The sequence below is a fragment of the Larus michahellis genome, chromosome 6 (genome assembly GCF_964199755.1).
Source record: "Larus michahellis chromosome 6, bLarMic1.1, whole genome shotgun sequence".
Lineage (NCBI taxonomy): Eukaryota > Metazoa > Chordata > Aves > Charadriiformes > Laridae > Larus > Larus michahellis.
Window position 1 is genome coordinate 68,574,587 of NC_133901.1, and position 25,320 is coordinate 68,599,906.

The window sequence follows — 25,320 nt, forward strand, 5'->3', positions numbered from 1 at the left end:
TACTACTGAATTAAGATTGTTAGATCTGGGCCCTGATGCCAAACTTAATGTGTCACACTTGAGTTCACACCAGAGGATTAGTTTGGTGTTGGGCACAAAAAAGGTTAGTTATTTTAGAGATTGAATTAAATGATTTAAAACAGTTTACTAGAAATTCCTCAATATGGTATCAGAATCATGATAATAGACACTTTTAAAAATTGTTTCTAAAAGCGATTGAAGCAAAATTTGACTTATATTCTAAGTAGTCATAAAAGGACAGCTGTAAATAAATACAAGCATATGTCTACGTATTTGCATCTCTCATCCCTCCAGAATAAACATTTGCTTATCTGTCTATCTGAATCCCCAAAATAAATATTTTTTAATGTGCTTAACTGTATAACATGTTTTACGGTGGTGTATCAATAGCTAGGTACAGATAGTCATCAGGTGTCGGCCTCATGGTGTGTGTGTATATAATGATTTAAATCATATAACTTTAAGCAGTGAAATAGTAAATGTAAACAATTTCAAGAAATATTAAAAAGAAACTCTTGTATTACATAGTGAAAGCTGGAAGATGTTATCAAAAGTGTGAAGTGCTTAAACCTTCTGTGTCTCATGTTAATATTAATATTTTTGGATATGTATATTTCTGAGTTTAGTAACAAAATGTCTGGGAAAGATTGGCATCGACCTGATTTTTATCATATTTAAATGTTGCTTTATTGCCATTTTTAGATGAGTATGCAAATTTATCTTTAGTCTTACAAGGCTGGCTCTTAAGGTAGAATGACTGTCCCGTAAAATAAAAGGAAGCAAAAAAAAATGATGCAATAGCCTGCAGTAAGACAGAGCTGTAAAAGGTGAAGGGGGCAAAATGGGAATAGGTGGTCAGCAGTACAGATTTTTTTATTATTATTATTTTTTTAAAAGCAAAACAAAAAGAGGCAGGAAAAAATTTCCCAAACCCAAAATTAAAAAAAAGCTCACCACCCTCAAACTTAGTACCACGTAGATATTGAGGATTTCAGTTTTGGACTAGCAAGTGTGTTCACATCTCTGTTCCTGCACACGCAGTTTCATTTTGACTGTTTAATGTATAAGGATGAAAAGATGTCTGTTCTTAGACATTGTTAGACGTGAAGCTCTTTTTGTAGGAGAAAAGAAGAATGTGAACAATGTTTTTAAAACCCTTTTTGTTGAATTTGCTTAAGCAAAATATGAAAAATCACGTTGGACAGTAGAGCTGCTGACAAAGATCCTTTCTTGACCATGAAAGGCAATGTCAAAGAAGGAAGTGTAAACCTAGCATTATCTCAACTTTGTGCAAGTTGTGAAGGAGAATCTTTAATTATTCTTTAGTGGTCTTGTAAAAGCTAGTCTTGATGCTCATCTACTATTTGCCACTTGTGTGTTTGCACTTAGGGCATTAGATATCCTGAGTATACGCTTCAAAGAAGTAAGAAAGACCTATCTAAAAATTCAGTGGTAGTGGGGGGAAACAGCTACGCTTCACTTACTCTTCTGTGGAAACTTCTTTAAGCTACTAGTTGAAACTGCTCAAAATGTTGTGGGTAGGCGCAGAACAGTCTTAAAATTAGTAACAGGGAACTTTGCTTAACTTCTATGCTTTTTGTTCTGCAGTGTGATGTTCAGGGTCAGAAATGCCTTATGTGGATCGTCAGAATCGCATTTGTGGTTTCCTAGATATTGAAGAAAATGAGAATAGTGGGAAATTTCTGCGGCGGTACTTCATTCTGGACACACGAGAAGACAGTCTGGTGTGGTACATGGATAACCCACAGGTGAGATGTTCTTGACAATAGTTATCTGGCTTCTGTCAGTTTAAACTTTTTCAGATTTTTAACGGATTTACTTAGGAAAAAATGGGTTTAATATTAACTTATCAACCTGGAAGCTAGGGGAGAAGAATTAGTTACATGAGTGAAATAATTGCAAATTGTTTTTTCTCCTTTGCTAATATGTGCAGTCTTGTAAAGAAAAAATATGGTTCATATTTCTATTTAAAACGTTACCAATTTCACTTAATAATAAATCATTAAAAACAACTTGAATGTCAGTGAATTGCCAACATGTGGAATCTAAGTATTGACAGGAGACTTAGAAATCAGTCGGGAGTCTGAATTTGATCCCACACATAAATCAGTCATTAGTTTTGAATTGTGCTGTGCTATGTTTATTTTCTATTAAATGTCTTGAGCGTTCATTATAGGTTCTCACGGGCGGTAGGTAGTGCTATATAATATAGCCAGATGAGCAGAATCACGTATGAGTTTCACTACACGGGCCGTTTAATTCACCTCGAACCTTATGTGGAAGCATGGAGTTTTCCTTGCATTGCATGGGCTGGTTAGCTGTTGTGTATTCCTTTACCTCAACAGAATCAGTCATTGAAAAGCAATTTCTAATGATGCTCACGACTTCAATACCGCGTGAATAGTACATGAACGAGGAAAGCTTGTATCCATCATGATGGACAACAGCCTTTATATAAAAGCTACTTCTGCGATGTACACGCATCAATGTGTTTTCAGGCATAGGGGAGAACAGATAATTGCTTAGGGTTTGGGTACAGAGACAGTGAACGTGTAGGATCTAGGTCATCTGACAAGTGTCTGCCGGAAGAATATTCTTGAACCATTCTGCCAGGAAGCCCAGAGTTAAAATGCAATAGAACTCTACTCTTCAAAGGAATCAACGGGAAAAAAAAATTAAACGATGTGCAGCTTCATGAATGTGACTTGTGACCGAAGCATTTAGCAGTTCTTACTGAGATGAAAAAAGAAAGAATTTATGGAGATAAGAGAGACTTCAAACATTTGATGTCAATGAGTGATATGAAACAATTCTTTTTTTCAGTTTCTCCTGTGATATAACCGGGGCATGTGGGCAAAAACGTGAAATGCTGTAGAAATTGCAATTCTTCAGAAGTCTTAAGACTAGTGCACACCTCAGACTTGTTAATTTAGGATTTCTTGTCTTTTTTTTTTAATGTTACCGTTTGTGGGCATATGAAAGGGTGCCTTGCAAGAGGCAAATTGAAGCTTCTTGATTTTCTTCCATTGCTTTAGTTTTGAAGAACAACAGAGTTTTTATAGATCCACTGCGTGGAGACCATTCTTAATCCTTGAAATAATGAAACTCTTCACGTAGGATGAGTCTACGGTGTGTGCAGAACTTCACTGGGCCCTTTGTTGCTGATAGAAGGGCTCTAGTTCTATCTGTGAGAATCAGTTCAGCTATTCAAAGAAATAATGTTTTTAAGTCCACCATTAACCATTATTATCCTAATACAAAGATTATAAAATGGGTGTATGCTGGGATCAAAATCATTCTGACAAAGTAAAACTTACATTTATTTATTTGGTCAGAATGGGAAGACTTTTAAAATTAAATTTCAGTGTTACCAGTCTATAGTAAACCTCTTCTTACCTTTGAAATATGAATGGAATATAAACCAATTATTTGTCTGTCTTTCTGACTCTGGGTAGCATTAGGCTCCTCTTTGCCATGTAGAAGTTTATAAGGTACTACGGAATAATGAAGAGTGCTTTAGCCGCAGAAAGGATCAGCGAGCAGATGCCAGTACCATTCCTAGGGTCTCCAGTGCTGATACTGGAACATAAAGGGCCATTTCGAAAGTAAGAATTGTAATGGAAAAAAGTATATGGAAAGCAATGCTTTATTTAAAGGAATAAAATTAGGAAGACTGTTTCATCAGAAACAGTTATTAAAAAAAGTTAACCATGGTTTGTGATGCTCAGTCCTTTAAATGTTGTGTTTCTGGGCTATTAGCTGATTGTGAATAGCAATGTAAGTGTTAAGAGTGGTAAATGTTGTGTTTCTGGGCTATTAGCTGATTGTGAATAGCAATGTAAGTGTTAAGAGTGGTGTACTAAGCAAGGATGTAAAAACAACAACAGCTCCTTTTTGGATTGTAAATACACTTAGATTTAATTGCAACTTTAAGAAGTAGCATGGTCTTTCCCTGCAATAGCTTCTAATATTAAATGGTACGACTATGATTTTTCAATCCGTTTTGCAAAAATACGTGAGACAGCCTTTGAAGTATCTGACATAATAGATGAATGTCACTTCTTGTCCCTTCCGCCTGCCCTGGTCAAAATATATAAAATGCCAACATCTGTTAAGGAAAAAGTATTCTTTCCGGATTTCCTGGATGCAGACCTGCAAGAATCCTTTTTCCTCTAGTAAAATACATAAACCTCTGAAACAATTACTATTTGTATTGTTTCTAGCAGTCTTTCTGGTTTTAGTTGATTAGCAGATGTGTGTATAATAAACAAGCAGTTTAGATCCTGTTTCGAGCATACATTGTGTATTGTCTATAGAAACACGTAGGATTTTCTTTTTGTTTGTGGAATTGAGTTATTTGCTTTTTATGTGTAAACACTGACTACGATATGAGAATAAACCAGTTTCACTTTGTAACATATGATTTGTTTCAGAATCTTCCCTCTGGATCTCCACCTGTTGGAGTCATTAAACTTACCTATATTTCAAAGGTAAGGTAATATGTAAGACACTTGTTGCTAAATTTTGGTCACAACTACCAAGGACCGCTCCTGAAGGTCTCAACTTTAGACAATTTTAAAAGCCTGTTATGTAGCGCTTGGCAAGCTTTTTGCTTGTGTGCTACTCCTGAATTTTAGAGAAGTGTTACAAATACTTCAATCGTATCAGGTTAAAATAAGAACAGACTAATTACTGTGTTGTCTAGGTTTGTTTTGTGATTTCAAGTGGCAGCTCTTTGTGCTGCATGGAATTAAGATTTCTGAACTCTATGTCTCAGTTCTTTGAGTATTTGAATTCCTGTTAGTCTTGGAGAAAAGACAGGCCGTTTGTGAAATGCGTGTGATAGTCTGCAAGTAATAACAATCTTTAATAGATAGAACAGAAAAATTTCTAGGAAAATACTTAGTTCATTACACTTTGTATACATTCACTTCCAAATACGCCTGAAAGAAAACTGTGAACTAAGAAAGTCTTTGTGGTTGGATTTGTAGCAGATACTGTATTAACAAATTAGTGGAGAAAAACGATTTACCTTCTCTTGTCTTTCTGCTTATTTCTCTTCCTTCCTTTGCTTTTCTTGTTGTCATACTGCATGTCCCCACCTTCCATGTTTTGTTTTATATTTGTTCTTTATTCTTGTAAAAGTTGTCATTGATGCTGATTATATCATGAATACAGAAATGTCTGTGGAGACCTGCTTGTGTCCTTCCTCGCTTCCTTCTTCTATGCTTACTTTGCCTCAAATGTCCCAGTTGTCATTTTAAGAAATCTTGTATCTCGCTTTTAATGGGAGCAGGGGTGGTCACCTGTGCCTTTGCACCTGTGTGCATTTTTGAAGGCAGCTCAAGTGTGCCTCCTGTGTGGAGGCTCTCTCTAGATTTCCATAATTATTCTAGTTACGCAGTACATGTTTTGATGTGAGAGACTGCTTTGCCTTCTCCCCCACCCTTGATAGAAGTGCTCTACAGTGGAAAAATGGCAATGCCTCTCTCAAAACAGGACACCCGCTTCCCTCCTCCCCCAACGCTGCAACATTTTAGAGACTCCTGAAGGAAAGTGGCTATTACTCTTTTTATGTTAATGACCCAAAATACAACTGATGACCCCGACAGCGTGAAATGTCCTTGAATTTTTAGTTTGGTTGAGACATAGAACTTCAGAATGCAAGTAGAAGTGCTGTGTTTTCAGATTTATACATTTTGTCTGGTAATAGATCCTTAAACTTAAGTAGTAGGAACATATGGCTTAAGCTGCCATCTTACCATATGTTGCGTGTCTTGAACTGAAATTTATGTAGTATTTTTTGTTATATCTGTATGTCTTTATACCTAGCAAGCTTGCTATGCTGCTAATCTTCAAATTTAGACGCTTGAAAGAGAAAAAAAATTGTGGTATCTCATGTATATTTTGTATGCGCAGTGATATTTATAATCTTAATTCCCCTACTAGGTTAGCGATGCAACCAAGCTAAGGCCAAAGGCAGAATTCTGTTTTGGTAAGTTCTTGCATGTGGCATCGCATCAAGTATGTTCTTCAGAAATTCGAAACAAAGATAATGTTCTGCAGTTCAGTTACTAGGTACAGCTGGTAGTGTAGTTTTTAAAAATAGCTTGTATTCACTGTTTCTTCTTTAGTATGAAGGAAATATCGGCTTCTTCATAAGTTTTTTTTTTTTGTGGCTTTTCATATTATAGCTTAACGAGGAGTGGGTGAGGGCTGGTTTTCAGTTGTTTGAAATTTTTGAGGCATTAATAAGCTAATCAAAAATGATGCATGTTTTCAGAAACATGGCATGCCTGTCAGCTATGAAGACCAGTAATTTAACTATTTTAATCTGTATTACTGATAAGAGTTGATTTAATTGATCTAAAAATACTGTCAGCCAATGCTCTTATGTTAAATTTCAGCCTGTGTTGCAGCACCGAAGAAAAATAATTTGCTTGGGGTACCTTCTAGGTTTATTGATACTTAAACTTGCTTAAACTTGAATAAAACTTTAGCTAATCATAAAAGCCCCATATGGTATATTTTTAGAATTTTTTTTCTTATAAATAATTTGTCCAGAATTTACCATAATTCCAGAATTTTTTGTCAAGCAATTGGCGTTCACAAAAGCATGTGTAGAAACTGGAATCAGCCTCTGCTCTGTTTATGCATAACCATTCTTTATGGCTGCCTTCACATAAGAATTTTAGCTCAAATGAAGGTACTGAAAATGCCTGAAAGGTTTATAACTACTGGTTAAGGTGTCCTTTGCCATGGGCAGTGTCGTACAGGCCCAGAGAAGGCAGCTCCGCCAGACTTGTACAGTCTCTGTGTTGGAGCACTCTGTAAATCACCCTGTGTGTAAGGCTTCAGGGATTTTAAACCAGTACATAATGTGTCAGTTCAGTGCCATCTACAGATTCCTCTGCACATGCACGTCTAGAGGTGTTTGTCTTCATCAGTGGTAAAGTTGCTCTTGTCAGTGGGCCAGCTCTAAAGAGCCATAATGGTGGCTTTTTATCCAAGGTGATGGCTGGAAGCTTTTAATATTTCTGATTTATTAAAGCGGCTTTTATACTCTTTGGAGGAAAAATTTACATTTATTGTCTTTTTATTTAAATACTGGGAGTTGTTGTTTCAGTCAACTCATTTTACAGTTCTGTATTTTGAATTTATATTTACATCTGATAATGTTTGCTTCAAACCATCCACTCTGGGGAGAAGGATGATAGAAGAGTAAAAAGTACCGGTTTCTGGCACGTGTTTGCTGTTAGGGATGACCTGAAGAACTACTGTGTTACAGGTAGAGCAGTGAAATCTGTTCAGACTTTAGCTGCAATGCTTCAGAATTCTGGGAAGATTTTAGTCACTGTTCACCTTAAAACTAATTTCAAGATAAGTTCTTAGAGTTTGTGAGAAACCTAGCCATGTGTTTTGTTTTGGGTTGTTTTTTTTTTTTTACTGTTACACAGAAAAATTTTTGTCCTTTTTGGATAAAGGTATGCTAGGTGTTGCCAGGTAGATATATAAACTTACTAAAAATATGCTTGCTTTGCCAAGTCACTAAAGTAAAATAAAGTTTAAAGTTGTTTGGTCCTGAGCATCATACACGTAGTAATCAATACTGATTTTTCCACACATTTAAAAAAAAATAAAATCAGTGACTATAGTCACATTAATGAGTTTGTTGCAAAAGATAATAAATAGTGGTCAGAGGGTTAAAAGGAAAAATTGTAGAAGTCCCCAAGTATAAAACTTTGTTACTTGGGGAAACAGAGAAAAGGGAAATGGAGCTGTAGAAAATTCTGATAAAATTCAAGGCTTTATTTCTGTGTAATAAAAATAATTTAACAAATTCTGTATGGTGCTGCTTAAGTGGAGAGCTTTAAAAAAAAAAAGTTTTGTTTTTTTTTTAGATAAAGCAAGCCTTTCAAGTGGATGCGTGTTTCTTAGGATGACTTTCTAAAAAGAAATGCAGCAGAGAGCTTAAATACTTCAACTGGGTTTTCCATCTGAAATTAAATCTTTTTATGATGGTGTTATGTTTGCTCTTAAATTTCAGTGTTGCTAACTTTTCTGTTAACTTTTCATAATGGTTTTTAACAGTTATGAATGCAGGGATGAGAAAATACTTTCTACAAGCCAATGATCAGCAGGACCTAGTTGAATGGGTAAATGTTCTGAACAAAGCTACCAAAATCACAGTAAGTGGTTTAGTTGATGTTTAGCGATGCTTTCAAATGTTGACTGTCTCAAGGTGCTTAAATGTAACCTTTGCCTCCAGTTTTTGTGCTAGAGTAGTCTTTTTTTATCCCTACAAACAAATCTTGGCTTGCCTTTCCAAGACTTGGAGAAACTGTACAGAACTCCCCCTAAACTTGAGGTTATTTTACTTTTCGCTTTGGATATTGGACAAAAATGTGATTAGCTTTTTCATTACAGCATATGATGGTTTCTAGTAATTTAAAATTAACCATACACATTTAATACTAATTGAAATATCCAGAAGACGCTTGCAAGCAATAAAAAGATACACATGTATTTGCCTGGTGTCAAAAGTTTGTATTTCTTAAGGTATCACTAAAATAATGAGCAAACACATCATGCCATCTTCCGAAGGCTCTCTCTTGATTTCAAGTAACATTCATTCAAAGAAACAGTAATGAATTCTTCTGATAAGTGTTAAATTACTTTTCTGGTTTGTACCAGGGCAGCTTGTCATCACATGATAGAAAAACCCATGTATTGCCTCAGTTTTTTGAGGAGGCAGAAGTTACGGGTTTGTTTTCTCACTGGTTTCAGGGAAGTGCTGACGTGAACTGTTTTGAGATCATACCCTTACAAAGAAGGGGTTCTGAGCATGGGTGCACAGATTTGTATTTGTTGTCAGTAACTGTCTCATTTTTAGGTTATTTAAGGATGTTTCTGTGAGTTGTTTGTATTGATTAAACGTATCCCTTTCTTTGGAGTTATAAAAATGTAATTACTAATAGAAAACCAGGAACACAAAGCCTTCCATTTGGGTTTTTCATAAGGAGGACACACCACAACCAGGCTTGAATTGTTTCCAGTTCAAAAATTAACACAGTGAATAAAGAATTAATTGCATCAAATCAGAATTTAGTCTGAAAGCTATTTATCCTGTTTCACTTGCATTCCAAATGGCTGGTGAAATCATTAATATTTTTTGTCTTTGAAGGAACAAGCTTTGTACTGTTAATCTGTTCAGAGGTTACTTAATATGGCTAGTGATTTAATCAAATAATTAAGATCATTGAATTATTAATTTTCATATCAGTGTTACTTGCTGTAGATTGTAATCTTCCCAAGATTTGTTGCGTTTTTAGTACTCTGAGTGCTGCTAATTTCAAAATAGCTATGAATTTTTGCAGTCTAGCACATTGTGTACCTATTTGAGTACTATTGGAAAACACGTTCATATGAGCAGGTGGTTGTGGGTTTGGTCTGTAGCATTTGAAGTCAGAGTTTGTGATGGCCGAAGCACCTACCCATAAAGCTGTAGCTACAAGCCCCATTTCTTGAAAGGCTGAGGCCCCACGATCTATGTGCACTAGGAGCACGGCTTGTCCTTCAGCCCCAGACTTGGCTGTGAATGGAGTCCCCTGTTACCTCCACTGGCGAAGCTGGGCGTTGGGCAGGGCTGAAGGGACAGGGGAAGTGAGAGAATGAGCCTGATGCTGCAGCTGGGCAAGCTGCTGAGTGCCACCTTCACTCGGCCAGGGGGAAGCGGTCCCAGGCTGACGTTTGTGCTCTCAGGACTGCTTGTACTTCTTTGCAGACTGTTTTTTTTTGTGACACAAGCAGTCCTGGGCATAGGAACCAGAATCACAGCAGACTATAAAGTAGCTCTGATTTTTGTCTAGATTAGTTCAATTTCAAGTTTTGAATGTGCTACAGCCTTGCATTGTCGTTCACCATGTAAAGATAACTTGCGTGTCCCTTCTTACTGAGCAAATTTGGATGTCCTATGTAAATATCCAGGAGGTTGCTGGCAAGGATATTTTGGTGTGAGACTCTTGATCTCTTCTTGTTGAAGTCACTTCAAATTTACTGTATTAATATTAGGGGTGAAAGGATAAATGAAAATGTCTTAGGTAGCCAGTTAGTACATTTCTTAGGTTACAGATATTTACTACTTGCACGAACTCATAAATTTGAGTAAACATTTTAGATTAAAACACTTACTAGGAAATTAAATTCCTGTGGTGTTTTGGTTGCTTGCATTCCACATTTGAGAGAATTAGCTAATTGTAGAATCATAGAATGGTTTTGGCTTGGAAGGGACCTTAAAGATCATCTAGTTCCAAAGCTGCTGCTACGGGCAGAGACACCTCCCACTAGGCCAGGTTGCTCAGAGCCCCATCCAGCCTAGTTAATCATAGTTAGAAATAAGGAGAGCCATTTTGGACAGTATTTAGCGATACACGTAGGAGGCAGTTCACAAAGTCTCCACCCCGACTATTGGAATGTGAGTGCAGATGTCATACTGCTCATGCGTCCTATTTGACAAAAGCCACAACACTGTAGCCCTGTATTTATGGCCTTACTGTGCTGGCTCTACAGGCACTGGGGCGTCTCCGGTTTAAAGCACTTGTTGCTAAAACTGAAAGCAAGTGAAAAATATAGAACCAGTTCTCCTACAAGTTAGCAGTGCTTCTTCAAGAGCAAATACAGCACTTAAGACAAAGCTGGGAATTGGTTTTTTTTGTTAGATTTCAAGACACCTGGTGAAATGTCTTTATTGGTATCAGTTTTCTTCTGAGGACTAAAGCATAGCCATTGCAACAAACTCTTGTGTAAGCTATTTCTAGCCTTTTAAAATTAGAGAACATTTGTTAAATCCTGCTGAAGACAAATTAAAAATGCTTGAATAATGATCAGGGCTTTCTTTAGGTCTTCATAAAACTTTTAACATTAATTATCGTATTCCACTTTCAGGTACCAAAGCAGTCTGATCCTCTGTGTCAAATGGATAATGCAAATCGTCAAGCTGAAAGCCCAGGTGGAAAGAAGCAAGTGTCTTACAGGACAGAAATTGTTGGCGGTGTTCCTATCATTACACCTACCCAGGTAATACCCTTAAAACAAGTGTGGAATTGTTTGGTAGAGGAAGCTTTGTTTGACTGGTGAGAATAGGTTATGTACCACTACATAGCTGTCAGCTTCTCGCCTTGCCCAGAGGACCTATACTTTCATGTGCACCTTTTATTGATACTGACTGATTTTTTTTGTTTTTTGAGGATTTTATTCCCATTATATAAAATTACAGAGAATTATACAAGACCATAAGGAATTATTTGAGTATTGATTTAATCACATATCAGTTAGTGTGCTGAAAACATCTTTTTGTGTGTGGAATTAATTCTTGGTGTTAAAAAGACAGAACTTTGGTATTGCTGTCAGGAAAAGTCGGTAAAAAAGAAGGTGATGAAGTCAGCTGATTAATATATACACTATGTTATTAGAGGTAGTGGGGCTGGCAGCAGATTAAACTATTGCAGAAGGGTCTTATGAAATGATGCGTGTGAACAAATACGATAAGCAAGTGAAATTGAGTGGAAATAAATGTGATGTAGGGGATTCTGGGAAAAACAATCTTAGTTTTAATAGAAGATACTAGATTGTGAAATAACCATTTCCACGTGAGTGAGAGGTAAGAGTTACAGCCACACTACGAAAACATCATCTCGGTGTTCAGTAACAGGAGAGGAAAACCCCACAAATATGGGGCATTACTAGAAAAAGAACAAGGAACAGCCAGAAAACAGCTTTGTTGCTGTATAAATCCTGTCTTTGAACAGGCTTTGATTACTGTCTCCAGCTTTTTCCTCATCTTAAAAACTAGAACAGGAAAGGTTCAGAGAAAGATTTGAAGGCTGATTGGTCCATGTGGAATGATCTCCCTATGAGGAACAATTGAGTAGGCTAGTACTCTTCCATGTGCAAAAGAAAGAATTAAAGGAGGATGTAAGAGCTTTACAAAATCACTATTGGCTGAAGTGGGTGGTGTAAACTTTCTTTTTCACTCTGAAAGCTATGGGCTTTTAAACAAAGTTAATGCTGTAACCAGCTGAAACAAAGGGAAGGAGTTCTTCTTTTGGTGAGTAATAAAATATAAGGTACTTCTTGACAAAAGATGGCATGGATGCAAGAAACTTTTCGGAGTTTGAGACACTGGACAAGTTCATTGAAGAATAATCTCTGCAGTGCTAAAAGTATAGACCTGTATCTGTTTCTGAGCTGAAAATGGGTACAGATTGGATTAATAGCATGTAAATGACACGTATACGCCTGAACTGCATTTAAAAAGTTGGTGAATTCTCATGTGTCTTACGGTCCTAGAAATAGTTTTTTCTCTGCTGTAGTACCTCTGGTGTTTTGCCTTTAAAGTCATGTTATGAGTTTGCAGTAAATACGTGCATATATCTTGTTTATAGGTCGGTAACATTCTTCATTCAGTGTCTGTCAATATTGTTTGATATATTTGGCACTTTCTTACTGCAGTTTCTAAATGGAGCTTGCAAGTACTCAACCAGAACCCTTGGAGAGTCTTGTTAGTTGTCTCTAGAAATCAGTTGAAATATTTTGTCCTTTCAAACAAACGAGAAATGGGATTTGTGAGCATGGGATAATAAAATTATTTCCTAGTATAACTAGTATAGTTATTCTTTGACCTTTAGAAAAAAAACTGAGAATCTTCTCAACTTAACTGCTTTTTTTCTAGAAAGAAGAAATCAGTGAGTGCAGTGAAGGGGGTGATAGGAATTATTTGAAACGGTCACAAAGTCACCTTCCATATTTTACCGCTAAGCATCCCCCAGATAATGCTATTATCAAAGCTGGCTACTGTGTAAAACAAGGAGCAGTGGTAAGTATTTGAGATCAGTGTGTTTCATTAATCAAGAGCAAAGGTCCTAAGATGGTAGTTGTACTTACCAAGTAGATGATAAAAAAAAGCCATAACTACCAGTAACTTTAGCCATCCTTAATATTGTCAGTAGTGCTAAAGATAAAACTTAATCTCCAGTAGCATGTAATTTATGTCTGTGTTATTTCTTTTCATTACTTTCTTCAGTGTCATGTTGTTGGAGATGTTTTGGAGCGGAAAAGCTGAGTGCACAGGGACTTTCATCTAAATTAAGGCAGAAGTTCAATGTCTGCGTGCTTTTTAAATCACTAAAATGTTTAGAAAAAGCTAATTTTTCAGTTCAGAGGAAGAATTGTACAACTTGTCAGACTGATTAACACAAGTGGAACTACTCAGATGATGCCTTGCTAAAAGAAGGAATAGATAGTTGAGATTAAGCAAGATATATGCATGCTTCACAAATCCTGAGACTCATTTTATCTTGGATTATGAAGATTCTTTTTGTAGTGTGCCTTTTTTTTTAGTTAAAAATAAACTAGGAAACTTTATTGTACTGTCTTAACATTTCTTATGGGGTATTTGTGCTGCTGACTTGCTAAAGTTTCAGTGGAGATTGTTGAAAAATTTGTATGATAGAAAATAGTAGCTTCCAGAATATTTAATTTTTGCAGTTTAGAAAAAAAAAAAAATTAATTGGGCAGAGTCTTGTAGAACTGTTTTGGAGCACTATATATACATACATATATATATATATACACACACACATACACATAAATAAATAGATGTAATATGTAAAAATTATAAATATTATAGATCAGTGTTTATAAACAAATAGGAATTATACAGTATCATATAACTATAGACAAGAATTGTAAATACTAGCATATAAATATATAACATGTAAGTATATCTTTATTTTATATATAAAATATTTATTTTCCTTTAACAGATGAAGAACTGGAAGAGAAGATACTTTCAATTAGATGAAAACACAATAGGATATTTCAAGTCTGAACTGGTAAGTTTCCAAATGTGTGTTATTCTCCAGTGATAGTTGCAAGAAAATCTCAAGAAATACTCTTGCATTTGAAAAATGTGCTGTGCTGATCCTGCACCTCTTAGCTCTGTACTGTAATAACTTTTAATGATCGGGAAGGACAAAAATTAATAGGGTGGCTGTTAAGTTGAGCTTCAGTCTTCTGTTTGGGAACCTGTCTGTAGGGCACGGAAGAACAGTAATAGGATATGTTCTACAGTCAGCCTGGCTTTTGCATTACTATCTCACGTCGCTTTGTACTCGTGTACAACTAATTGTGTTCTTGAAACAGATGATCGTTATGTGGAGAGGCAAAACTGTAATCTTGCAATTCTTAATTTAAAGTTAGGATTATAGGATGTTTTATTTTACAAATGATGGGATCTTTTCCCACACACTTGTTTCACCAGGGCAGCCGAGACAGGCAAAGAACTCTGCTGTTCAGAAGCAACACTTAGAGTTTGTTTTCATTTCATGATCTTTCTTCTCCACTCATCGCTCTTGAACCATTTGACCAATTTTGACCTAAATGTTAAGTGCCTTCAGGCTTCATTTAAAAATGAAGTGGCTGGTACTGGAGATGGTCTGTTTTCCCAAAAAAGGAATCCCACACTTACTAAACGTGAGAACGTTTGTTCATGAGGAATACAGTCTGAGTTGTAGAGTATTATAAATCAAGGAAAAATGAGTTTACGGGCCAACTGCAAGATGCAAAGTGTAAAGAAGCCAAATTTCAGGCTGCTTTTGAAGAGAACTTTTGCTTTACTTTTAATGAGGGAATACAACAGTAGCAGGAGTTTGATCTGGCATCATTGTCTTTGTTAAACTGTCAGAATAACAAAATTCTGACACATTGCCTATAATAAACCCTCTATTTTCACTTTAAAATGAAATCTGAGTGCAGATTTCTCACAAGTAAATTCCAACTCAATGAAGAATTGAGAGAGTATACTAGAAAGCTGGTAGAAATGCATATGCTTCTAGTGTTTCATCGTGCTCCTTTACACTTTATTTGAAATGAACAATATGAAATCTTGTAGCGTCCTTTATTCTTCAGGCTAATATCCCCTTGCTGCAGTTTGAGGAAGGTACTGGACTGACCAGCTGTCAGACAACAGGGAAGTAGATCTTGCTTCACAATTTTTACTGAAATCAGGGTTTTGTTTCCATTTTAAGAGTCATCCTTCTTTTCAGTGACATAAGTGCTAAATGGATAGAGAATATGTGGTTAATCAAAGAATTCCATGGCTAGGAAACCTAATCGTGATAACTGTGTTTCATATAGTTTTTTTTAAAGAATCAGGATCTGCCTTGTCTGAAACATACATGTTGGAGAGACATTTAATCTATAATCTGTACTGGAAAGAGCAAAATCTTCACAAGAGCACAACCTACCAAGAAGAAAACAGCTGCAACAACTTAACCGCATGTCCATTAGACTTTTATTTATCTCCTACAAACACAAAAAGGAAAAAATGTTCTCTTCTGGAGATTTCAAGTGGTGAATGGTTTCTTTCAGCAGTGTGTGGCATCTCCATTTCCCTCATAATCTCCTGTTCCTAATGAGAGTAACACAAAAATAGGAAAAAAGTTCAATAGCGATTGTTTGTCGTGCCTTTGTGGGTGAGAAGGCTACAGCATGGCGGTCATATTCAGCTAGTGTAGCATCAGACTTCTAATTCTGGAAAACTTCTCTCTGTTGGACTTCAGTTCCCAGTAGCTGCTGTCTTCAGTCAAGTATGGCTCTTACTTGAAGTGAGTTTGTCTTGGCAGCCAGCCTGCTCACCAGTACTTCAGACGACTCGTACTGGCTATCTTGAGATGCTGTTGTTTTGCATCTGTAGAAATATATCTAAATTCTCTGCTCTGAAAAATGTAAAAAAAAAAAATGTTGTTTGTTTGTTTGGTTTTTTTTAATTCTTTCTGGGCATTTTTTGGTTGTGGTTGGTTGGTGTCCTGTCTGTCCCCCCCTGCTTAATGATCTCCTCTTCGCAGCTTGAGGAAGAGCCTGTGTCAGTCTTCAGGTGGAGCATAGGGCAATATCAGAGTGGGAAGACGATAATTTCTGAGCTGAGGGCTTCCCCGCAACGGGTGCCTGCATTCCAGGCATGATCCTCCAATTCACATTTGATGTATTACTTTGAAAACTCTCTTATAATGGATAAGTGAACCTAGGAGGAGCAGGGAGGGGAGAGGGGGAAGAGGGGCAAAATAACTGAAAACATCGAGTTTTAATTGCCCTACATTTGATCTGCTATAGAGACAAGTGATCTAATGAAAACTGACATTTGAGGGTGGTTACATCTGGGTGACGTTCTCTGTTAACTCTAACAACATAAATCTCTTAAATATATGTAATAGAAGGTACAGAGAAAGTAGTTATTCCAGAGCTGACAGCTTTTGTTTTGTCTGTAAACTGAAGCCAACTGAAGTAGTCTGTTATAACATTGCTTAAAGGAAACACATTAGGGGGTAAAATAAGTTGTTGTTTGTTTGTGTTTTACTGCAACAACCGCAGGAAAATAATAGTATGTATGACATTACGTTGTCATGGCAAAAGTGAAAGTATTTGTTTGAATGTTCTCACTTTTTTCCTGTTGTGTGAAACTTTGACAGATTTGTAACACTTATTTTTGTTAAGGTAATAGAACTTTCATGTGCTTTAAGAAGACTTGCTCTTTTACAGGTTTTGGTACAATTGATTTTTTTGTATTCTTCTTAATTGCATTGAGAATAGCATACAGTTAATCTTTAAAGCCATGTCATGCAGTACAATTAACTTATATGGCATCTTATATGGCAGCATTTCATAGCAAATTAATGTAATTATGGTTTTATTGAAATAAGCTGCTTGAAGCCAGATTCAACTTTCTGATCTGGTTAGGGGAAGGGGACAGGGGTGGTTGTCTCCATTATGGTAAGGTAAATTAATGTTTTTGGGGTTTTTACTTCTTTATTTCACCTCCTCTTCATTGCAAGTGCCATGGTTGGTTTCATACTTAGAAAAGCAAATTAAACTTTGGTTGACATCACCTTTTGCATAAGCGACTGCCTTGAAAGTCTCATTTACATAAGTCTGTTGCTGTCAGCTGTCCTGACCTTTGGCTTTTGACTATATTCTAGTTGTTAGATATGCCCTACTGAAATATTTTTGCCTTTTTTTTTTTTTTTCCAGGAAAAGGAACCTCTCAGGGTTATACCACTTAAGGAGGTCCATAAAGTTCAGGAATGCAAGCAAAGGTGAGGAGAGAAGCACTGATGTGGTTACGTGGGATGTAGGACACTGGTTTTTCATGGCTAGACTGCTCATTGGAAACAGTGGAGAACCCTTTAATAACTTTAGTTGATGTATGCGTGTATGATACTCTTTACTTATGGGACAGCAAGTAGTTTTGTGCATAAAACTGGTTTTGAGGGTTCTGCATTAGTGTGTGTTTCAAACTTGTAACATTCAGTAGAATGTAAATGCATTGGACAAGGGTGGAACAAAGGAGTATCGTGCAATCATGAGCTAGAGATGCACGGATGCTGTCTGATTTGAGGCAGCAATTTTAGTATTTAGCAATTTTAGAGTCTGTATTCTGCTTACATAATCTCTAAACCTTTAGAGGACATTATGTTAAAACGTCAGAATTGAGATGAGAACGCTCTTCCTCCTGTTGTTTGCCTCCCACCAAATGGCAGTATACTAAGGAATTAATTGCATTTGTATTAGGTGGGTGTTTTCAGCAGGCTACTGGCTTAGGACTAATACTTTGCAAAGACATAAAATATAAATGTGAAATTTTACTAGAATGATAAATATTTTTAAACTTGACATGATAGGGTTTTAAAAGTTCCAATTATGCAGTAGCATGCATGCCACTGATAGAGTCTTAGGGCTAAAATGAGTAAGAGAAGATGGTTTTCTTTTTCTACTTGGTATTTACCAAAAAAACAACAGTAGAGTGATAAAGAAATGCAAGGTCTTCAGACAACAAATGCTCTGGTTCTCTGCACATCTTGGAGTCTTTTTAAAATAGAAAGCTGTACTGGTTGTTGAAGTATTTGTGTGTGTTTCATTTACAGTGATATAATGATGAGAGACAATCTCTTTGAAATTGTAACAACTTCTCGAACCTTTTATGTACAGGTAATTTCTTTTTTAAACTTTGGGCAAAACCAGGACACTGCCATAGTCAAAGCAAAAAAAACACTGCTGTTTTGCTGTTTAAGTTGTATTTAACTGTGCCATGATTTTCAGAGGGAAGGTGAGCTTGCATACTACAGTATTGTGTTTCAGAAAGATGCATATAAGAAATATTCCACATAACAGCAGCTGCTATGTTGGTAGTGTATCAAAGCGATAAACAATAAATCCTAATGTGATTTTTGTTGCCATTCAGGTCTTCAAATTCTCTAGGATCAACTCAATATTTAAAAATTTTATTTTGAAGTACTGATTTTTTGTGTGTAACAATTAAGTTCTCAGATTGGAGTTATTTGCCACATTAAAATATCTACTAAAGCACAGCAACATTTAGATTTCAGTGCCTGTTTGGTAATATGCATCCTTATGCACTTTATTCACTGCATCCTTACCGTGTTATCTTTTTAAATGTTTGGATATAATGCAAATCAGAGACTTGCTTTTCCTAGCTCTGTGGGAATGTGATGCTCATAGGTCTGGAAATAATCTTTGAGTTTCTCGTGTAGGATCAGAAAGGTCTGTGCAGTCTAATACAGACGCTGAGTTATGAGCTGTCTTCTAGCTGAACAGAATTGACATGTTGCAGATGTTTCTTGCTGGGGGGATGTGCTAGTTTAATAGAGCTGCAGCCTAATTAGGAGATAGCTTTAGCTTTTTCTCTGTCTTTATCCCAGATATGTATACCCTTGCTATTCGCTGTTAATCTATTGCATCTTCGATTGTTGTTCTAGGTGAATGTACAGCTGACCCCTAACAGAGACTGATTTTTATTTTACTGTAACTGTAGATTTAATTACTGTAAATGCCTCATAGATGTAAAGTGCAACAGTGACTGAAAAGTACCGAAGTTATGTCATTGGCGGCTAAGAGGGGTCAGCAGATCTCCTGTAAGAAATTCTGTGGACGCTTTAATTTTTTTGTTTGCTGAAAGAAAAAAAATGAGTCTATGGTATGCAAATAGTTAAAAAACGCTTATTTCTTGCTTATTATTTTATATCATTATATACATATAATAGTAAATTCAGGGTAAGATTTTAAGAAATGTCTGGGTTAAGAAATGGAAGTCGTTGTGGCTTTAAATAAGACTATTAAAGTAGGGTAAGGCTGTCATTTTAATGCAGATGGTCAGGATACTGGGAAAGCTGAGAGCTGATTATGTTAAATATAACGTATATTGTTTGATCCAGGCGGACAGTCCAGAAGACATGCACAGTTGGATAAAAGCAATTTCTGGGGCCATTGTAGCACAGCGGGGACCTGGAAGATCAGCAGCTTCCGTATGTTATTCTGAATCTCAGAGAAAATGTGATTAGTTGATGTTCACTTGTGCACATGAAGTTCTAGTTGTTTTTTCCTTTCGCCTGTCTTCTGTCCTGTTCTGTAGTAATGTGGCATCTTTGCATGAACTTTCATAGAGACCGGCATAAAATATTTTGCATTTTTAATTGAGCACTTATTTTAGTCTTACATGTATGTAATTTTATGTGCATTGTATTGTCTTGAACATGTAGATAATGCAAGTGCTAACCTAGAAAAACTCTTCTGAGTTCAGTATGGTCTTTGTCACTATGCTGCTACTAGTTTGGAAGTGGAATTGAGACTTTCTAATTCCTGCGAGGTGTTTCTGCTAATTGCTGAATTTTGCAATCAGATGACAATATTCTAATTTGTTTTTAACAATTCTCACTACTAAATTGTCTTTCTCTGTTGTTGGTAGCTTACTGTATATGCAGATACAGATTCAAATTTAAAGTAACTTCTCTGAGAGAGCTCTGCTCGCATGAATTAGTTTTTGCTGTTGGAAACTGTGTGTGAACACCATCTAGCATTGCTGAACTGAGGCACTGTGACAAATCTTAATATTTGTGAAGCCATGTGGATGCCAACATTTCATACATCCTTGCATTTAAACTGTATTAGATGTTCAGAACAAAGAACGTTAACTTGCGAATAGTGAAGGTTACTGTAGTGTCACAGTGTCTCCAAGTATGTCCAGATTTAACAAATGGAATACATTACCGTTCAGATATTGCAAGCTCTGGTTTTCACTTTCTGGCTATGGGACGTTTTGTAATAAGCTGAATATATCATTACCCCCATAATCTGAAATCTGATAATTTAAATCTGGCCTTTCACTGCAATTTGCATTGATACTGTGTTACTGTTAACTCAGTCTAAGCTCTCAATTATTTTTGCAGCGGGGAGCTGCCTCATGCTTTTAAATAGAACTTCCTATCATAAATTCTGTTTCTTCTGGGGGGAATGAAAATATGCAAATAACTTTTCTTTTTGTATGCTTTTTCTTTTTTTTTTTGGTGGGGCTAACTGAGCGATCTAGCTATTACTGTCTGCATCACTTCTTTCTTTTTTCCCTCTTTTCTCTTCTTTCCCCAAGTATAGGTTACTCTAATCTTAGCTTTGCACTGTGTTCCAGATGCGGCAGGCCAGAAGGCTGTCGAATCCTTGTATACAGAGGTATACATCAAGAACTGGTGAATGCAGCACGTATGTGGGCTCTCATGTAAACTTGCCTTCTTAACAGAGGGCTAGGACTAGAGACTAATTTGCACTGTAAAAAAAACTAAAAATAATGCTACCTGTTGTCATTACCATTACTGAAAACTAACTCATAAATTACTATATCATTCACTTACAGGTTTGCACTGTTTTTTTCTTACTTTTAAAATAATTGGAAATTAAAAATGGCAAAACCATGTATTTATACTTCAAAGCATACTATATATTGAATCGTAAGTTATGTGATGTCATTTTAACAGGAAAGTATTCAAACTAATTTGCATGAGAGTTCATATTTCCATTTTACTTTACATTTTTTTTGAAACTGCGCAAAAGCAAAATTAAATTTAAGCTACCCACAAACTAATACAGATGCGTGCACACAAAAAATGCACGTTGTAACTCTGGTAGTTGGAAGGATAATATTGTAGCCTGATTTGCATGGCCTATAAGTCTCTGCATGAAATTAGTAGTTCAAAGGTAGAAGTATTACAATGTGTAATCAGTACACTGTTCAAAGCAGTACGGCTTAGGAGTAATACAGCAGCGTAGACCCTTACCGGAAATCACAGTCAGTGTGGGTAGTAAAATCTCAGTACCCTTCAGTTCAATTTAGCAAAAGGTTTATTTTAGAAATCTTGTCCTAGTATCCCTTACTTTTGTCCTGTTTGTTGAACTAAAATTATTATTAAGAAGAACAGTAGGTAAATCACTGAATCGTATCTTCTCCTAAAGCAAATGTTTATCTTCAAGTGAAGTATCCTCAGGTATGAAGTAAGGCAATGTAAATAATGTGAAATACTTCACTGAAATTGAACACAAAACTGAAGTCCAAAAAAAGTTGCACAGCTCCTTCACCCAATAATATTAGGTAATTTATAAAAAGAAATACAGTAGTATTTGGCAGAATCCATTACGATTAAATTTAAGAATTCATGCCATAGCATTCTAAAAGACTCTTGGAAAACTGCTGTGGAATAAGTATTTCATTTAGGATGTATATTTGCATCTTGGACACACATCTGATGATTTTTTTTTGCTAACAAATGTGCTGAAAAGTGACTTGATTTGTGTGCACACATGGGTTCGCAGATTTCTTTAGTTCTTGTACTAACACCGGTGATGGCAGAAGTGGCAGCAGCCGCAGCTCCTAATGCATGCAGAGGGAAGCATTCCCTGCGTCATCGCACATCATTTTGATCATATCATTTCACACTGTATCCAGCGCTGTTTTCGATATCCCTAGGTATTTGAGACATCCTTACCGAACTGATAGATATGATGCAGAACCTGAGGAATTTTTTATTCTGGAGATACGGCTGTAGGTCAGGCACATCCTGATATCCTAGATATTCTAGGACATCTAAAATGGCGCTTTGTGCCTATGCTTTAGGCATCTAAACCATTCCTAGGTAGCCTGGGAATTTATTTCTATGAGTAAATAAATGGTGGACAATTATTTTCACAGTATCAATCTCATAGAGTTACGTAAAGGTCAACAGAATGGCAGTTAACAATAATAAACCCAAGAAAATAACTTGACCATTAAAAGGAATATCTTAAAGATTAGTTTCTTTTCTAGGTCCGTTAACTTTGGAAATTGTTACACAGTCTTGATAGCATAAAATAGTTACTGTTGTTGGTTGGTCCCTGGAACGAACTGGGGAGATTGGTACCCCAAGAAGAGAGAACAGTAAAACGTTCATTACTTCAGGATTTAGGATGGGTGCCTGATGGATATGAGTATGTTTGAATATATTTTTCTCTTGGAGAGATGTCGCTTTCAATGGCGTTTAAAGTGTGTGTCTTCACAAGGTTACTTAACATCTCAGTAAAATGAGAAGCTTCAATTTGCTGGACTGTAGTATAAAGACTAAAGAGCTGCTGAGCTTGATTTGAGGAATTTAATTTCCTCAAATGAAGAAACTGATGTTGCTGTCACATACTGCTGTAAGCTCACATTTAATAATAGACCGCCTTGAGAAAGCACCTGCCTCCTGCTGCTGTGGCTCATGCTTCGCTTTGTGTATTTTCTGCCTTGATTTTTTTTTTTTTCTGAGAGTGAAATCTGAAACTGCATCTTTCCAACGTGACGTCCATGACTTCATCTGACACGTGCTCTTCTTTTCTAGGAGCATACCGAGTCTTCTTCCGAACCCAACCATGCTCTCCGTTCTGCCGTCCCAGCCCCAGCCACCTCACATTCCACAGCCGCTCACGGCAGCCCTTTGGTCCCAAACCCTCACGCCAAATACCCTGCCTTGGAGAAGCGAGGATTTCACGAATCTTTTACCAAGGCCAAGCCAGGGAGCTACAAGATCCAGGTTGTCGCTCCAAGAGAATCAGCTTCCAAAGTGACTGAACGGGGCCTCTTGGAACCCCAAAGTAAAAATGGCACTCAGGAACAGGATCCTGGCCTTGTGGATCTGGATGATGCAAGCCTTCCAGTTAGTGATGTGTAGTGATGGAAGTGTTTGGAGAACGATCCATTTGTTCGGTCCTCTAATTTCCTTGCTCGGACTTCTAACCAAAGAAAATTATAGGAAATGAGAACAAAAAAAAACGGAACACTGATTTCTTTTTTTGTATATATACGTATGTGTGTGTTTCTGTGCACATATGTGTATATATAATGTGTTTGTTTATTGCCTTTCAGCTGAGGGTCAGAAATGGACCTTATGCGTTTTCTCAAAGCCTGATAGTAAATCACTTACTAGGGAGGGGCCAAGCTGCACAATTTAGAAGGAAAAAAAAACAAAAGACAAAAACAAAAAAGTACTTCTGCAAGTAAGCAAGGTACCAGCAACTTTTCATTCCTAATCCGGCAAACTTACTAAATTTACAACTAATGCTATATTGTGGAGAACTTACTGCCAACAAATGTGATTATTTAATTTCATTTTGAACTACAGTAAGATTTTAGGCGTAGATGAGAATTATTTCTCTCCATGACTTTCAGATACCAGGAAATGCACAAAATGTTTTTTCTGTTGTTTAGGATCAACAGTGTCAGCTGATTTGTTATCAGAACAAGAATTCTGAACTCCCTTGGAATTCTAATTATGGTGCTGTAAAATTTCCACTAAAATAATATTTTGAATAGTCAGCCTATTTTTAATGCACTCCTAAAGGTGGGTTATAACTTTTTGCACATGTGGATTTTAATGGAATGGATGTAATGAATGGTGTTTTGGAGGGGGGAGAAGAGAAATTGGACTTTGGAATTTGGACACTTTAGATCTTTTGAACTAAGAAGGGTTTATATTGTGTTACATTAGGCTTTGCAGCAATTATTTTTCTTAGATGTCCAAACGTATCGTTTGATTACTGGTTTGAGAATGTGTTTTTTTTTTTTTATCAGTGCTTTGTGAACAGTTCTTGTTTCTATATTGATCAGTGGAAGACCTCGTTTAGTTTTGTTGTTATTGGTACTGAACTGTTCACAGCCATGCAATTGTGGCCTATAACTTTTGGTGCACTAATAATCTTAAGTGCCTGTGTTTTTTCTCACGTTGTTGAAACACTTCTGGATTAGTTATGTACACAAACCATTCTTAATGGTTTTGAACGTTGGCTTGGAGTTGCTCTGAATGGCATAGTTTGAAACAGCTATTTAAAATAGAAGACTTATGCTAGGGATACCAGTGTTCTGGTATTGCACTTACTAGCTGTGCAATATGTTTTTTAAAAAAATGAGTATTTGTTGTTTGTGTACACTGTGTTATGGGGCTTCAGTGATGCAAATGAAAAGAACCTTTACATTTCAAGTATTGGATTAGATTGTGTACTTTTCATCATTTTTGAAAAATGTTTGCTTTAATCAAAACCCCACAAATATCTCATGCTGCTGCTTATTGTGATTCAGATTGTCCAGCTTTGTGATATTTTTTTTTTGTCTACTGGAACCTAAGATACATATCATACAAGTCCATCTTCTCTCCAACTTCCAAACGGACTTCCTGCTTGAGAGATATGGATGGCTTTACCACAATAATTTGTTGATCCAAGGATAGAATAATTGGTGTCATATAAGAATGAAATATAATCTAATTTCAGAACCTTAAATTATATCAGCACCTTCTTTTTTTTTTTTTATCCATAAGCTAACTGACCATTGTCTTAAGGCAGTGGTGTTTGTAAATTACTGGTTTTGTTTGACTCTTTAGAATATATGTGAAACTAGCACAGAATTGGAAGTTACTGTAAATGTCTGAACTAGTATTGTTAGGTTTTAACTTCTATACAGATAAAACAATAGCTCTTTAAAAGCTTATTTTTTCACAAGTACATTCTGTGTGGAAGACACTTTGCATTGAAATATTTTTACTGTAGTCTAATATCTGAAATCACTTCTCTGGTACAGCTTTCACACTGCATGTTCATTTTATTATATTTTGGTATTGGCGATTTTACACATTGGGTGGAGGTAAAGCAGCTCCATTATGGGACTTACAAAAAGAGGAAAAAAAAAGAGAAAAAAAGAAAAGAACTACTGTTGTAGTTCAGTAGCATAGGGAAATATTTGTGGTTGGTAATTGTCAGGGTCTCCTATTTATCAGTACTTTTATAAATCTATGAAAATTGTTAAATTATTTTAGAAACAGTGCTGTAAATATGTCACATTTAAATTGTCAATAAATCAGTTTGGGTAACTTAAAATAA

The 25,320-nt window shown here is 36.2% G+C and overlaps 1 protein-coding gene across 8 annotated transcripts in view; it reads left to right on the forward strand.

The window, feature by feature from the left end:
- The window catches only part of PLEKHA1 (pleckstrin homology domain containing A1), a 38,976-nt gene extending 13,656 nt beyond the window's left edge, over positions 1–25,320 (forward strand). For 2 of the 8 annotated variants that reach the window (XM_074591370.1, XM_074591371.1), the window contains exons 2-13: positions 1,630–1,790; positions 4,476–4,532; positions 5,992–6,037; positions 8,134–8,231; positions 10,987–11,118; positions 12,773–12,916; positions 13,866–13,934; positions 17,128–17,192; positions 18,021–18,084; positions 19,329–19,418; positions 20,576–20,616; positions 22,791–25,320. In XM_074591370.1, coding sequence (XP_074447471.1) covers positions 1,650–1,790; positions 4,476–4,532; positions 5,992–6,037; positions 8,134–8,231; positions 10,987–11,118; positions 12,773–12,916; positions 13,866–13,934; positions 17,128–17,192; positions 18,021–18,084; positions 19,329–19,418; positions 20,576–20,616; positions 22,791–23,016 — 1,173 coding nt within the window. In that variant the 5' untranslated portion in view covers positions 1,630–1,649 and the 3' untranslated portion in view covers positions 23,017–25,320. Of the gene's footprint in view, positions 1–1,629; positions 1,791–4,475; positions 4,533–5,991; positions 6,038–8,133; positions 8,232–10,986; positions 11,119–12,772; positions 12,917–13,865; positions 13,935–17,127; positions 17,193–18,020; positions 18,085–19,328; positions 19,419–20,541; positions 20,647–22,790 lie in introns of all 8 variants that reach the window. The other 6 variants (XM_074591366.1, XM_074591367.1, XM_074591369.1 and 3 more) reach the window with 5 other exon arrangements.